The sequence below is a fragment of the Podarcis cretensis genome (assembly GCF_951804945.1).
Source record: "Podarcis cretensis genome assembly, chromosome: 7".
Classification (NCBI taxonomy): domain Eukaryota; kingdom Metazoa; phylum Chordata; class Lepidosauria; order Squamata; family Lacertidae; genus Podarcis; species Podarcis cretensis.
The window spans coordinates 70,065,782-70,082,404 of NC_137176.1; the positions used below are offsets into that span (position 1 = coordinate 70,065,782).

The 16,623-nt window shown below is 41.3% G+C and overlaps 1 protein-coding gene across 6 annotated transcripts in view; it reads left to right on the top strand.

Moving 5' to 3' along the window:
• VPS13B (vacuolar protein sorting 13 homolog B) overlaps positions 1-16,623 on the top strand; it is a 398,969-nt gene that overhangs the window by 320,921 nt on the left and 61,425 nt on the right. For all 6 annotated transcript variants that reach the window (XM_079984696.1, XM_079984699.1, XM_079984695.1 and 3 more), the window contains exons 38-40: positions 1,636-1,843; positions 2,145-2,329; positions 12,261-12,457. In XM_079984696.1, the coding sequence (XP_079840822.1) occupies positions 1,636-1,843; positions 2,145-2,329; positions 12,261-12,457 (590 nt within the window). The remainder of the gene's footprint in view (positions 1-1,635; positions 1,844-2,144; positions 2,330-12,260; positions 12,458-16,623) is intronic.

Genomic DNA, 16,623 nt, shown 5'->3' on the forward strand with positions numbered 1-16,623 from the left:
GCCAAGTGAAGGGAGAGTTTTGCCATGAGCCACAGTTTAAATGTCACTGCTGTGGGGAGAAAAGCATGGGGTAGAATTGGTGTAATGTGGCAGCTAAGACTCTGAGCCTGGAAGTCTCCTGTTCAATTCTTACCTCAGCCATGTATTCTTAAGGGGACCTCACGCTCTGCTCCCCATTCCTTTGCTATATTGGGGGTAAAAGTGACTTCCTTTGCAAGATTGTTGGTGCGTGGGTTGTTTGTTTCTTTATATAGTGCCATCTGTTGTAGGTGGTGCTTTACAAAGAATGAGAAAGCAAATCCATGTGCCAGTGAGTTTACAATCTAAGAATAGTCACAAGAGAAATAAACAGAGGGCAATAAACCTCTCCCTCTGTTGATCCCCAGTAGCTGATTTTTAGAGGCCTGCTCCCTATGAACCTGGAGGTAGCATATAGTCATCATGGCATATAGCCATGGGATGCAAAGTAAAACAGAAGAATATGATTTGCTGGGATTATTATACACAGTACGACTGATTTAAGGATTACTGAAAGAATTTACGTGATGAGCTTTGAACACCAGAAAAATAATTACATTTCTGCAATGCCTTCTGTCCTCTTGCTCCTCATCTTTAGAGTCCCTTGAAGCAAATTGCAGGTGCTGGTCAACTGTATATGACCTTGATAAATTGGGCATGTTCTCTGTCTCATATGGAAGCCATGTTTACAGCAGGTTTTCTTATTACACCACCCTAATTCCCACAGGCATCTGGGCGGCCACTGTGAGAACAGGATGCTGGACCAGAAAGACCTTTGGTCTGATCCAACAGGCTCTTCCTGAATTCTTAATCTTATTCCTTTCAATTTCCTTTTCTTACCCACCATTTCTAAAAAGTCGCCAATGACAGCAACCATACCCCTAGGCCAGACCCCACTATCCTCCTGTAGATTTACCTGTGCAATCTAAGCCACGTAGTGTCATGTACAGAGCAGGGGTGCCTACTTGAATAATATATTTCACAAAACAGCAGAGGTATTACTACTATGGTGTAAGTTTTCCTGAATTCCCCAACATCCCATCTTCTTCCTTTTCTGTACATAGCAGAGGATCAGCTTGCCCCTACTCACCTTCCCCAAACATATACCACAAGGAAGATCCCAGTGTCTTCTCTGTATCTGTATTCCATTAAGTTGATTGACAAAAGGCTATGCCTATTTTATTTTTCTTCTTCTCTGGGGGTTCTCTGATTAATTTTAAAGGGTATTACATCCCATCATAGACCTCTGTCTCTTTTTACTTGACCTCTGCTTTGTGCAGAGGAGCAAAGCCAAGAATCCTGTCTTTTCTGCTTGCTACTACTGGAGGGTATAAGTTTTATTTTTCTTTGATTTAAGGAAGTTCACTGTGAGCTGTCATAAGAAACCCTACTGCTAGTTCCTTGCACTCAAAATCTTTGCCACTATAAATAGCTTCTGCTTTTTTAAATATTTCAGGGCCAGGGTCTAAACTTCTAAACCCTTCAAGATGCTCGAGCCTGTTTATCTGATAAGTCTGGAGAATTCCTAGAATAAACTTGCTAGCAATTAAGCTGGCTTCATGAATGGCTGAACACAAAGTGCTTAAATGTTGCTAAATTTAGCTTTCTTTTTATAAGGTTTTTTGGGGACAAGAGCATTTGAACTGCTTACTTCTTCTGCATGAACTTCTGCAAAGTTACCTTGTCCAAGAAGGCAAGATACACGGGCAGAGCACCGATCAAGCACATTTGGTGCAGAGTCCTACAGAGAGGAGCCAGAGTTCTAAAACAGAGCATACGTCAGACGATCTGCGAACAGGCCTGTTTCAATACATACAAGATACAGGTACAAATAGCATTTTGAAAACGCACATCAATAACAAAATAATTTCAGTAGTAGGCTATTAAGGATCACTTTCCTTTAACAGCATTTTTTTGGTAATTAAAGAAGCATCTGGTAGAAAACTACCTTTTGATTTCTTTCCATTTTACTATGACCTTTTAAAATTCAGGGAAACTGCTTTTTTATTTTCCCTCTGTTTGATCCTAAGAGATTTGTTTTTAACTGTTTTGGTCTCATAAACCAGCATGCTCCCTTTTTAGAAATTATATAACCAATTACAGCTTTTCCCCTCCTAATTTGATAGATGCACAGAAACTACCCAGTGCCTATGAAGTTGTGTTTTACAATGAAACAGAGGATAACCCAGGAATGATGTTATGGAGATACCCAGAACCCAGAGTGCTCACGCTTGTGAGAATCACTCCTGTTCCCTTTAACACCACTGAAGATCCTGATATCAGTACTGCAGACCTGGGAGATGTTCTTCAGGTGGGTAGGGTTTTTGTTATTTTGGAAAGTATATTTTCACCGTGCTGGTGAGAGGTCATTTATTATATATATTTTAACACGTCTCTGGTTTATAAGGGTACAAGGGACTTAGAATGAGTGAAACTGTTGATTCTTGATTGCTTAAAGTTTACTTTAAGCTTCTGATTTGAATAGACCTGAGAAAATAATAAGAAAAACTCTAGCTCTCTACAGACATAATGTTACAGGGATCACATACTTCCCACCCCATGGCCTGGACCAGATTTGTTATTCAACCTGCTTACAATTAACCTAGAGACAATCCTAAACACCTGTGCAGAATCCTGGATTAAAGCCTGAGTTCCAAAGGGGTGCTTGCTAACAAATATTAGTGTATTTATTTCATCTGTTCATACATATGAAATATTTCCATGGAGATTGGGGGTCCACATAGATCCACCGTTGTCACTCTGCTTAGGGTCTTTTGGGGCCATCAGCCTATCTAGACAGGAAAAACCTGGCTGCAGTAATCTATGCTCTGGAAACCTCATGAATGGGTTAGTGCAAGACTGTTTGGAAACTGCAGCTAGTGCAGAATGCAGCTGCTGATCGTTGCAGACGTGAAGCAGGCTAATCATATAACATCAATTCTGCCACAGCTTCACAGGCTGCTTGTATGTTTCCAAACCAAGTCAAAGCCCTAAGCTTTGGAAACCAATTCAAAGCCCTAATATATTGGAGCCCAGTATCTTTTGGAGCCTCTCACCCTTGGACCCTTTGGTCTTTGTCTGAGGCCCACCTCCAAATGCCCCCTCTGAGGAAGGTTCAGTGGATGACAAGGGCTCTTTCAGTTGTGGAAAGCTCTTCCCAGTGAGGTTCACTTACACTATCATTAACATCCTTTCGGCATCAGGTAGAAATATATCTCTTCTCCCAGGCATTTGATGGATTACTATGTCTTTGCTGCTGTTTTATTGAGTCTTTTCTGTGAGTTGGCATCTGTCTGTCTTCAGAGACAATGGAGTGCGCCTCTGGGTGTGTGGTCAAACTGCTGTGTTAGCAGCACTGAAGTTACCTCCCTGGGGCAAGCCTGGGCCGTGTATATAGCAGTCTTGGGCTGCCCAAAGTTCTTGTATGGCTTTTCTTGTATTGTTTTTTCTTTAATCAAAACAAAAAAATTCCTTCCAGTAGCACCTTAAAGACCAACTAAGTCAGTTCTTGGTATGAGCTTTCGTGTGCATGCACACTTCTTCAGATACTTTTTCTTTAATGTTATGCTTTATTCTCTTACAATTTTGTAAGTCACTTAGAGACTCATTGTAAGTCACTTAGAGCAGTGTTTCCCAACCTTGGGCCTCCAGCTGTTTTTGAACTACAATTCCCATCATCCCTGACCACTGGTCTTGCTAGCTAGGGATGATGGGAGTTGTAGGCCAAAAACAGCTGGAGGCCCAAGGTTGGGAAACACTGACTTAGAGCATCAAACAACTGATAAATTGAAATAGTAATCACAATAGTAGCCTTTCCTGAGAGGTCCAGGGTTGTCCCCATTTCAGCAAGGACAATGAAGCCCATGCTCCTCCAGTATTAGGTGGGCTGTCTTAGCAAGAAGCAAGGAACTGCTATGGAGAATATCAGTTTTTATTTGTTCTCTTCACAGGCAACTCCATGTATGACATGGCTGGACCCAGATTTGGGGTGGGATCTGTTCAGAATGTTGCAAATGAAATATAAAAACCAGAAACCATTTTAAAATTTATTTTGCTTGTTGTCCAATGTAGGTTTAACATTAAAGTTGCAAGCTTAGGCTGCAACTTAGTCACATGGCATGTAAATTGCTTTTGTTGGTCCCAAGTCAGTTCTCTCCAGCTAGACTATCTTTGAGGTTTTTATATTTGAAATGGCTAGAATTTTTTCTCCCTTTTTGGTGGACTGTTCATTTTAACAAATGTCAGGAATGCTTTGATTTAGCCAGATTTCATCAATTCGAAAAAGTGTCTGTTACGAAGAAGAAGAAAAAAGCAAAACATTATATGGTTATCTGAAGAGCATAAGAGTTTTGCTGAGACTCATTAGAGGGAAAACCTAGTTAATCAGCCCAAACTTTGGAAGTAAAGGCAAGAATCCAGCAATATTTGTTTTCTTTTTTATATTTGATTCCAGCAATATGTATAATACAGAACAGTAGGGTAGTTCCTTACCTTGAAGAGCTTAAGGTCTAAAATTCAACACAGGGGAATCTAGAGGAAGGGGAGGGGAAAGGAAACTTGGTAAACAAAAGTTAAATGTGTCAGAGCTATAAAATAAAGAATTTGGATCCCAATGTGGTTTTGCATGAGCAGAAAATGATCTACCATTTCCCACCCTTCCACAGTATAAATCCATGCTGTTTTGAAAGGTTACCTGATCTCAAGTGGTTTGAGGGGGGTGGTGTAGAATGGAAAGCCCCACTGGATCTTCAGGTCCAACCAAATATGTGCTACATTTCATTATATGTATCACTGGAATTTTTAGGTGTAAATGAATGGATCACATTTAGGGCAGATTTATTGCCTAAGTGCATCAATAAGCCTGTGCTTGTCTAAAGTATTCCTGCACTAAGAGTTTATGAGTTTGGTATTTTCAACACTATGTTACCCTATAAATAGACAGCTTTTCAAATACTTAGTTGCTCTGTAAAACAGTGGCTAAAGGAAGTATGGGCTTTAGAGCAATTGGCTTGAGATTTACTATAAGTCATAACTTCAGGAAATATTTGACATGGCAGTCAACAGGAAACTAATTATGATCAACGTCAAAGGCATTAATTTTTCCTTTTAACAGAAAATACCTCATATTTGGCTGATTCCATTTCCTTTTTGTTTTGCATTCCCCATTGAGACTGCAAGGTTGAGCTGGCATTTGAGAGGCTGGGAAAAGGGCTTTTTGGAAAACCACAATTTTTACTGATGTTTGACTCATTTCTCAAATTTCAGAAGCAAGTATTTGGGAAATCCAAATAATTTGGGCATGACAAGGTAGTGAGTTAAGTTCATAGCATTAGCAAGGGAAGATACAAAAGTTCTGCCACAATTATTGACAGCAAAGACTAACACTAGCCTGTTCTAAATGCTAGTTATAGCAAACTGGTCAAACAGAGATTTTTTTGACTATGTAATCTCTTTCTCTTGGCATTTTAATTGGTAAATAAAATGACCACAGCTTCTTATAAGTAAATGAAATGAACACAGCTTTTTCAATCTTAAGGGTGTGATCCCATGGCCTTTGGATGGGCATCTCAGGGGCCATAGAATATATCAGGTCTCCCTATCCAAGAAGGAGCTCTGGTGTCACCTTAAAAACCTCCTAACACCCCTGCACAACTGCTGTCAGATCTCCAGTGTCACTGGGCCCCTGAAGGGGGTACTCTGTGGGAAGAGTGAGAATTGCTTGGATCCAAGACCTTCTCAGTCCCCTAATGCCCCCCCAGACAGTGATTTCCCTCCTACAGTATTGTTCCCAATGGGGGTGGGGGGTGGTAAGAGTGACCTCCAAGCCCAACAAAGCTTAGGGTATGGATGTTAAAACAGCCTTCATTTCTCACCAACATAACCACCTTAGGACTGCGGCCTAAATTTCGTCTGCTGCAAGGTTCCCAACCTCTGATGTCCGAACATCAAGATGTTTTCTTAGATGAATTTGTGATTTTTTTCCATACATGGAGGTGGAATGCAGGCAGTATTTGTATGTCTGTGGGAGCTCTCAAGCTTGCAAGCAACTGCCGCATCAGAGTATCTGCCAATTAGAGCTATGTGCTTGAAGCCCCTGTGGTTATATCTTGAATGCTATCATTTTAGCCTCAAAGCGCTAAAATTACAATTTAGCAGCACTGTTACTGCTGGGTGCAATCCCAGAACCACTAGTTAAAGGATCTCTGGTAACAGGGCTGGGAAAGAGGAAACTCTTGCCTGATATGATGGAGAACTGCTGCCTGTCTACTAGGCTAGATGGAGCAATGGACTGATTTGCTATAGAGCAATTTATAGAGATAAAATATCCATACAGAGAGTCCACAAAGCACTACTGCTGTCTGACCTCAAGCCATTATGTGTCCATTTGTCTTTCTTAAATTGCCTTTCTTATTTGTTTGCACAGCACGTGATGTTCTCTTCCCCAAAGTTAGTTGAGAGCTAAATAAACAAGCAAATGCCTACTAGCATGTTGAATCTACATTTCAAGGTGATATGTAGAGTACCTATGAAAGCAGTTCAGTATGAGATGTGCTTCCATAGCTCTGTATGATACATAGCTCTGCATCCATCGGTTGCAAAGCCAAGCAGTACATATTAAGAGCAGAATATTTGTACAATGCCTTTCTGTCTGTCTTTGCAGTCAAACTTTTAAATGACCTCCAAGGGTATTTGTACAACAAAAAGACAGGAGAGGCATTTCTCATATGAAATTGGTTTGAGTCTTATCAGCATATTATCATATATATATATATGCACACATGTTTCATGCATTGTTCTCTCTGTGTTTTCATGAAATCAATATTTTAAATATCTGTTTGTTTGTTTCCTTTTTAATGAGAATAAATCCAGTCTTTGTAGCACATTGCAGTCCACAGCACACCTGCATTTGCTCTAAAACCTAGTAGCTTGATGAATTGATAAGATAAGCTGGCCACATGCTTTCCCTAAAAATAAAGGAATGCCGCATATTTCTTCATAAAGGTTAAAAAAGTATTTCTCAGGGCTCTTGAATTACCATATTCTGATACCAAGGGAAAATAAAACCTCAGCTTAGAGTCTTGTTTGTACTTAGAGGGCTTTCCGGACAGGAAGGCAATCTTGATGCAATGCAGCAAAGCCACAATACCAGTGGGGCATTACAGGTGAAAAGTGTGCAGCTGTACCCCGTACCACAATGTATTACAACTGTACAGTGGAATATTTCCTGAACAGAAATAGGGCTTGGTTAACTTTGTTTCCCAAGAGTAGATCACATTAAAATGTTATAAAATCATGATTTCCTGCATTTGAATACTTGTGGTTTCTCAACTGGTTCCAATATTACAAAGGGGGTTTTATGGCTTCTATTAGTTGAAGATGTATAGAAGCCTCTTTCTAAAGTCATCTAAAAGGCGGGGAGATAATGTAAAAAGAGAACTATATTTTCCCCCCATGCAAACATGACTTCTCTGGCATTTCAACTATATAACTGAGTGTCTATGGTTTATTTTATAGAACATAATATGTACTCAAGTGTAGTGGAATGGATATAGAGTATATACTAGCTGCTTGATGCATGTAACGGTCATGACTTGGAAGCAAAATGCAGGTGGTGGTGGTTGTTTTATTTTAATTTTTAACATTAGAGGAGAACAATTTTAACATTAGAGTTTATTTAAGGCAGAGGTCCTGTTCTTAATTATATGTGAACAACTCCCACTGAAGCCAAGTTCACCAAGGCGTCTAGTTTGTAGGAATATATCATGTCTTCCATTGGGTCACGTCACCTCCATATCTAGAATAAAGAAATGCATGGCAATATATAGTTTTACATGGGTTTTTTTCATTGAGTCTCAGAATTTGTTGGAGAAATTTAGTGGCTTTGCATTGTGTCATAAAATATGCTGAGTGCTCTCTCTCTCTCTCACTCTCTCTCTCTCTCTCAACCAAACATGCATATTCAAGGATTAAAGAGTAAAGCTTTCAGATAAGAGACAGACAGTCATGGAACTAGGCACCTCTCATTTTACAAATTAATCACTGACTGTGAGGTATGTTAGTTGAACTCAAGTGATGTTCAGGTGGCGCATTCACTTGAGGGAAATACTGTGGATTTTTTTAAAAAGAACATTGGCTTCTAGGGGACACACAAAATGACACATATGAAATGTAGATCAAATAGTTTTCTTTACATTTGTGTACGTGTTGTGAAAGGGGGGGAGAGAGAAATGTATAAGGGAAATGGCAATAAACGAGGGGTGGGGTGGACATTCTGATATATTGATTACTAGCAGCTTTTTCTTTTCAGGAAGAAGCTTGGGTTAAAACAAAATTGTAGTTTGACTTCTTGCAGATAATACTTTCCCCTGCTTCTTTTATTTAGATGGCTTTGGTAAGAAGTCAGAGTTCACTCACGAACAAATGTGTATATTTTCTGTCTACTCTAATATGTATGCTTTGTTGTACAGTAGTTATTTCTGGAATAGGAATCCCTAAGGAAAGCAGGAAACAAGTTGTGAATTAGGAACTTCTGAAATGAATTGCCTGAGCCCTGCATTACCCTGCTTCCTCACCCCCCTTGCCACTTCCATATATGCACTGCTCTCCTCCCTTTGTCCCCTCAGTCCCCACCTGACACTTACCCACCCACCCTGCATTCTTCCACTATGCAGCATCCATAGGGCACCCCACTCTCCTCCCCCAGTCTCTTCTGTAGCAGCCTGATCCCTATACTGCACACCCCCATTTTCTCCTCCCCATCCCACTTTCCCCCAAGCCGTGGAAGCTGTCCTTCCTTCTTCTTTCAGTTTTTTCGGGCCCCAAACCCCTAAATTCATCCGTCAGTCCAAGAGGCATGATGGGGAAGTGAAGCTGGCCAGCAGCTGGAGGCCAAAGCTTTCCTTTGCAGTGCAGGTGACAACTGGAAATACACTATGGCTGATGATATCAAAAGCTGTGAAGAGATGCAGCAAAATAAAAAGGGTCTCAGACCTCCTATTCTCCTAGCCTCTATCAGGATGACCAAACTCAGGCACTGAGGGCTCATCCACACCAAAGGTGGCCTGTTTAGCATTCCAGGGAGCTACATACAGTTAGACTTTAGCATCCACTGTCCCCTCATGCAAGAGCATGTAGGCTTCAGTAGCAGCTTCTTGGCCCACCTTTGTAGTAGGAGGCCAAGTCATTGTCGTCATTGCCCTGCCCTGCCTTTGACTACTTCTGTTCAGCTTCATTCATAAACTTGGGTCCCATGCAACACATGGAGAACTGAAGTGTGTGAAATTCAGAGAGCTGCTCTGTTCTGGCTGTGTGTGTGTGTGTTATTGGCACTATGCCAGGGTACTTTCCTTGCTTTTATTGTGGAAATGGTAGGAGCAACATCCCAGGAGGTGAGCATTATTTGAAATGTAGGTAGAGTATTAATCATTTTGAAGACAAAAGGAATACAATTTTATTTTTCTTATGGGACACTTTCTAGTGCAACTAATATCCTCACTTCCCTTGCCCATGAGTCATTTTGTGCGATATACTTGATATCCAAGTTTCAAACTATTATTTTTGGCAGCTGCTACTGCACAAAGCAGTCATCTTCCTTTATATTTACCAAGCTGGGCCATTAGTAATAACCCCCATCCACCCACAAGGACAAATAATGTGATATGCTTAGAAATGTAGAGTTTAAATCAGTTTAAATTGCCAAATCCAGTTTCCAAAGCTCTGAGCCACTGTAAACCCCATGTATTTCAGTGGGACTTTCCTCCTTGCTAGGCCTTTGGGTGTCAGGCTATAAATCACTCTTAAATATTTCACACTGCAAAGTTTGATATTTTTCCGACTCCCAGAATCTAACTAGCATTCCTAAAGGGGATCACTAAAGAATGAATGTGCAGTTTTTATTTTACAGCATATTACATTTTCACTGTATCTTGTATATTTGTTAACATATGAGGGCTTTTATGTTTCACACGTATTAAAATTAAAGATTATGTGAAAATAAATATTTGCTTTGCTTTTTTAATAGCTGTGTGTTTGGGTTGGTGTTTTTTTTTTAAGGCCTTCTTCTAGTTAACCTTCCATAAAGACATTAGAAGAGCTCTGCTGGAACAGACCAAAGTCTCATCTAGTTCAGCATTCTGTTCTCAGCTGGGGCGCCAGGTCCAGAAGACCAAGCCCTTTTGCACCCCCCTATATTTTCAGAGTTGGGCTGCCCCACCATCCCAAAAGTGCAGAGGTGAATAACAGAGCTGACCATGTTACAGCCGTGGAGGGGAATGAGGGTTGAAGCAGCAGCTTCCAGCTAGTGGCAACATCAGGAGGAGGAGCTACCAGCCATTGAAGCTGTGCAGATGCGGCGTTTGGCTCTAACCCAGCTCCTCCCAACGTCCTGACATCATGCGTGTGATATTGGCCCCCCAATCGCCCTTTGGTTTTCACAGTAGCTAACTAGACGCTTATGGGAAGCCCAAAAGCAGAGCCTGAGTGCAGTAGCAGTCTGCCCAATTGTTATTTGACTGATTTCTTGTGTGTGTAATCACATGAGCGTGAGAGTAGGAAGCTTAAAGGTAAAGGTACCCCTGACCGTTAGGTCCAGTCATGGACAACTCTGGGGTTGCGGCGCTCATCTCGCTCTATAGGCCGAGGGAGCCGGCATTTGTCCGCAGGCAGCTTCCAGGTCATGTGGCCAGCATGACTAAGCCGCTTCTGGCGAACTAGAGCAGCGCATGGAAACGCCGTTTACCTTCCCACCGGAGCAGTACCTATTTATCTACTTGCGCTTTTTGGTATGCTTTTGAACTGCTAGGTGGGCAGGAGCTGGGACCGAGCAATGGGAGCTCATCCTGATGCAGGGATTTGAACCGCCAACCTTCTGATCAGCAAGCCCTAGGCTCTGTGGTTTAGACCACAGCGCCACCTGTGTCCCAGTAGGAAGCTTAGCCTGTACTTTTTCACTGGCCTCCAATCTTCCAGTCAAGTAATCAAAATTTTACAATTTATTAATTTATAGTGTTTAGGGGGAGGGGATCCCCTGCAAATCTATAACAATATTGGATCACTTGGTGAAATATTTGGTGGGTGATATTTGCCCTTTCCATAGGATTGAATATGTAGAGCTTAACAATACTCTTGCCACTTCCCTTAAAAAGGTAAAGGTAAAGGTACCCCTGCCCGTACGGGCCAGTCTTGACAGACTCTGGGGTTGTGCGCCCATCTCACTTAAGAGGCCAGGGGCCAGCGCTGTCTGGAGACACTTCCGGGTCACGTGGCCAGCGTGACATCGCTGCTCTGGCGAGCCAGAGCCGCACACGGAAACGCCGTTTACCTTCCCGCTGGTAAGCGGTCCCTATTTATCTACTTGCACCCGGAGGTGCTTTCGAACTGCTAGGTTGGCAGGCGCTGGGACCGAGCAGCGGGAGCGCACCCCGCCGCAGGGATTCGAACCGCCGACCTTTCGATCGGCAAGCCCTAGGCGCTGAGGCTTTAACCCACAGCGCCACCTGCGTCCCTCTGCCACTTCCCTTGCTTAATAGTAATTTGAAATTGGTGAGTTTTGGAGTTTAGTGTTGTCAATATGTTCTACTTTTCATAATCTGAATTGGTAGTAGCTGTGACATTTCTAAACTGGTGCTTAGATACAGTAGGGGGCTGTACAGCAGTTAACAAGATGATGCTGTATCTAGATAAGAACAAACTTTTGATGGTTGGTTTCCACTGTGGCTTAAGAGAGGTGGAATATCCTTTCTTGGATGGATCACACCCTTTCTGAAAAGGGCCCAAGTGGATAATTAGCTGCTTACTGTTATAGGTTCTGATCACTAACATATGTACATTGGGAAATAATACTTTCTGTCTCCAACTGTATTTATACTATACAGAAAATTTAAGTCACTTAATGTCTTAGGAAAATATATTCTTGGTGCATGGTGGAATTCACAATTCAGTTGTGTTTTAGAGTGTTTAATATCTGTTCATAATGTGTTTTTGTGTGATCCTGGAGTGTTTGTACAAATTGTCTGGTAGTAACTGGAGATGTATCCTAACCCCATTGAATTGAATAAAAACCTATATCAATGCCAGCTATATTAACATGAAACTTCTAAAAGAAATCTGTTAAGGATATCACTGAATAGATCTTGGCTATTTACCATTAAAATTAAAATAAACCAGTAGTGTAGCTACAAACGCATGTTTTTATATTTGTCAAGAAATGTCAAGCAACTAAGATTTGTTTGCTAACTTTACAGATTCCCTGCAGTTTGGAATACTGGGATGAGCTCCAGAAGTCATTTGTTGCTTTCAGAGAATTCAGCCTATCAGAAAGCAAAGTTTGTGAGCTGCCACTGCCTAATATCAACTTAATGGTTGACCAAAAAGAGCTTGTAGCCTCAGATCTTTGGAGGATTGTCCTGAACAGCAGCCAGAATGCAGGGGATGACCAAAGGTAATCAAAACTGCAGTTGTTTGATGGAAATGCATAACTTCTGGTATCAGGTCACAGAAGTAGGTCACCAAAGCAAAGAAAGCCATTGACTCTTCCCACAATATATTATTTGTGGCAAGAAAGCTTGCTAGCCTGACAGTTGACTAATACACCAAACACTTCAGTATGCCGGTTTGCAAGACTAGAAGAATGCTAAAATCTGCATGGTCAAAACACATAACTGGGCAAAGATTTCCAAAATACCAATTTAGACATAGAATCATAGAATTGTAGAGTTGGAAGCAACCCTTAGGATCATCTAATCCAAACCACTGCAACGAGAGCCAGTGGTTAAGAGCGGTAGACTTGTAATCTGGTGAACTGGGTTCACGTCTCCGCTCCTCCACATGCAGCTGCTGGGTGACCTTGGGCCAGTCACACTTCTCTGAAGTTTCTCAGCCCCACTCACCTCACAGAGTGTTTGTTGTGGGGGAGGAAGGGAAAGGAGAATGTTAGCTGCCTTGAGACTCCTTCTGGTAGTGATAAAGCGGGATATCAAATCCAAACTCTTCAATGCAGGAATATGCAACTGTCCCATATGGGGACTGAACCTCACAACAGAGCAGCCCTGATAAATACCTGTCCAACCTAATTACTGTGTTTCTGGTACTTATTTGTTTGCTTGCTTGTTATAATTTAATCTTGTTCTTTTTCCAGTGACTTCAGGGTTCTCCCCCCCCCTTCCTGCTTTTATCCCCAAAACAACTTGGTTAGTCTGAAAGCACAGGCTCATCCTACGTGCCCTAAGGAAGATTTAAACCCAGGTCTCCCCAGGCTTGGCTGACATTTTAACCACTACACCACATTGGATCTTAGAATGGACACAGGAACACAGAAGTTTTTTATTATTATTAATCTCTCCCACTGAAGTGTCATGAATACCTTTAAAGTCCTAAATGTATCGGGCACAGGATACATTAGGGGCTGCCACCTCCTGTACCAGCTTACCTGTGTCCTTTTCTGTGTCCTGACTATGGCAACAAAGGTCTTTTCAGTGGTCGCACTGAAATTATATTATTCTTTGCTCCACAAGGCTTGATTGATCCTCCCTTATGCTGTTGTTTTGTGAAATGGTGAATACGTTTTAATTCCAGCATACCCTTGTTTTACTGTTGTTGTTGTTTAGTTGTTTAGTCGTGTCCGACTCTTCGTGACTCCAGTAGGTAATTTTCTGTTCTATGTCTTTATTTTATTTGCTGAATCTCTCTCTCTCTGTAGGTGTGTCATATTTTTACTTCTATAAAATATTGTACTTTCTAAATGTTTCTAAGTGTAAGCCTCCTTGAATGGTGTGTAGAAGGGGGGATATAAATCATTACATATAAGTAAATATACATACATACATACATACATACATCCACACATTCTCACACAAAAAATAACAAAGCAGTTGAATTAGGAGAGTGGAGTTTGCATATTTTTTTGTCGTGTCTGTGTGTGTGTGTGTGTGTGTGTGTGTGAGTGAATAATTCAGGGAAGAAAACGGATAACAAATCAATAAAAAGTATTAAACATCTGGTTTCCATTGATCATACTAGGTTGAAATGATTTCTTGATGTTAATTGTGAAGGAATGCATTTTCATCACTGAGAAGTTAAGTGTTTCAGACAAGGTTAATTCCTCTGAATGTGGGACCTTCGCAAAATTACCTTCGTGGTCAGCTTAGTACCACAGAAATGTGAACTCTGTGAGAATTGAGCAAAAAGGTTTTGGAATTCAGTAGTGCTCCCCCAACCCCTTGCCCTTATCAAAGCAGTTAGAATTGCAGTCACAATTCTTGTTCATTTGGGATTTATCACTGTGCCTGAGATTTCATTAAAAAGTGTTATCTGAAAGGGTTTTTTTTGACAGTGATAGCCCTGCTATAATTTCTTATTTCTATGTGGAATATTATGATGTGGAAAATATTCATTGTTCCCTAAATTGAAAAATAAAAGCATAAATGTTTACTTCCATTGACAGAAGAATAATATGACTCAGAAGGGACATTTGAGGCATTAGGAGATGGTGCTGGATAAGTATAGGGACTCTGGAGTGTGACTATAATTTTAGTCCCTAAACAGCTATACCGGTGTTTGTAATGTAAGAAAGCCAGTGTGATTTAACCAGCAAGAAGACAGGCTGATAAATAATAAGGGAGGGGAGCAGCGAGGAAACTGAGGGTAGCCTCTGCATGAGGTGGAGGGGGTGGGATTTCATTGTAGCTCTGGGGTGAGGGATTTCAGGTTAGACTTGCTTAGAACTACGAAAAGAGAGATGCATGTGGTTTTGCTAACTTAAAATTGGAAAGAGGAAATGCTGCGTATCAATTTATCAGGTTAGCTGTATTATACTTGCAGGCCTAGGAATTAGGAAGCCGGTTACGGGTATTCTTTTATGCCTTCACAAAGTGTCAAAAATTTCCTCTTGCCTCTCCATATATGCTTTGATATATTTTGAAGTCCCCCAGTACTGTAGCCCTCCATATGGTTATTGAACTGCAACTTGAATCTTCACTGAGCATTGGCCATGTTAATGAAAGTTGAATTGTAACAGCATCTGGAGGGCCACAGACTCCCCATCCCTGACCTAGCACAAGTAAAAGGTAAATACGTATGCCCTAAGACAAAGATAATTAGATACTGGGTCTACCATTTAGATGCCACTCCTGCTGGTAGTCAACCGCTAATGCTATTTCTCTGGGTTTTCTTTCTACTGTCAAAAGTAAACTAGCTCCAAGGGGAGCTCAGCTACTGGGCTTTGCACTGTGAAAGTTCATCCTCTCCTACTCTCTGCAGTTGAAAGGAAAGGGTTGGTTAAGGTAGCATTCACACCATTTAAAGCATTTGTATGCTACTTTCATAGTCATGGCATCCTCCAAAGAACCCACAAAACCCAAATGTATGGGTAGTATGAGTGCTTTAAGTTTATGGTGTCAATGTGACCCAGGTTTTACCAGACCTTTTTTCATTTTGCCCCTAAAAGCCAAAAGGTTTCTAAGATGCCACATAGCATATCAATAACCCTACCTCTGTCTGTCCTTATGCATAAATGCCCTTGTATGGCATTGCTCTTCTTTATTGTATACTGTAATGGTGTTCCAGTTGTGCACATCCTTGGCAGTCCTAAGGCGCTGTGGTCTAAACCACTGAGCCTCTTGGGCTTGCCGATCGGAAGGTCAGCGATTCGAATCCGCGCGACGGGGTGAGCTTCCGTTGCTCTGTCCCAGCTTCTGCCAACCTAGCAGTTTGAAAGCACACCAGTGCAAGTAGATAAATAGGTATCGCTGTGGCGAGAAGGTAAACAGCATTTTCATGCGCTCTGGCACTCGTCACAGTGTCCCATTGTGCCAGAACTGCACATACTGGCCACATGACCTGGAAAGCTGTCTGTGGACAAATGCCGGCTCTCTTGGCCTGAAGCGAAATGAGCGCCTGAAGTGAGATGAGCGCCTTTGACTGGACTTAACTGTCCAGGAGTCATTTACCTTTACCTTATCCTTGCTTTTATTAAGTCACAAATTTAAATCTCCAAACAAAAAGAACAGGGATGATTGCTACCAATTAGAATGAATTAATATGTTTGTGTATGTCACACCATGATGTTAACCTATGTAACAGATGATGGTGTTGAACTCCAACTCCCATCAGCCTCAGCCAGCATTGTTAATTGTGAGCATTGATAAGATTTGTAGTCCAAAAACATCTGGAGAGCCACAGGTTAGCTACCCCTGCTATATAACATTTACAGTGGAATCCTATACCTGACTACTTAGAAATAAGCCCCATTGAGGGGATTTGTGGATGTTTGAAAATGATTGCTGAATAATTTTTGGAAGCATTTCATGGCACTGCAAATAGTTACTGAGAGGCAATGTAATGGGATAGTATGTTAATGGTAAAATTACAGCTTTAGATTTCTGTCTTAAAATCTAGGTCTTTCCACATTTGGGGAAGTCATTTTTAGAGGACAATTTAAGTGCAAATGGGAAGGAGAGCAGTATTGCTTGAGAATTGTGCAGTGCGTTTGTACTTAAGTAATTGGCTCTGGTTACATTTTTAAAACTCCTGTATTGTGGTGTTGAAATAAATGTTCAGACATTTATGAAAAAGTGTTTAATAATTGCTGAAAGGTTGTTTCCCTCAACC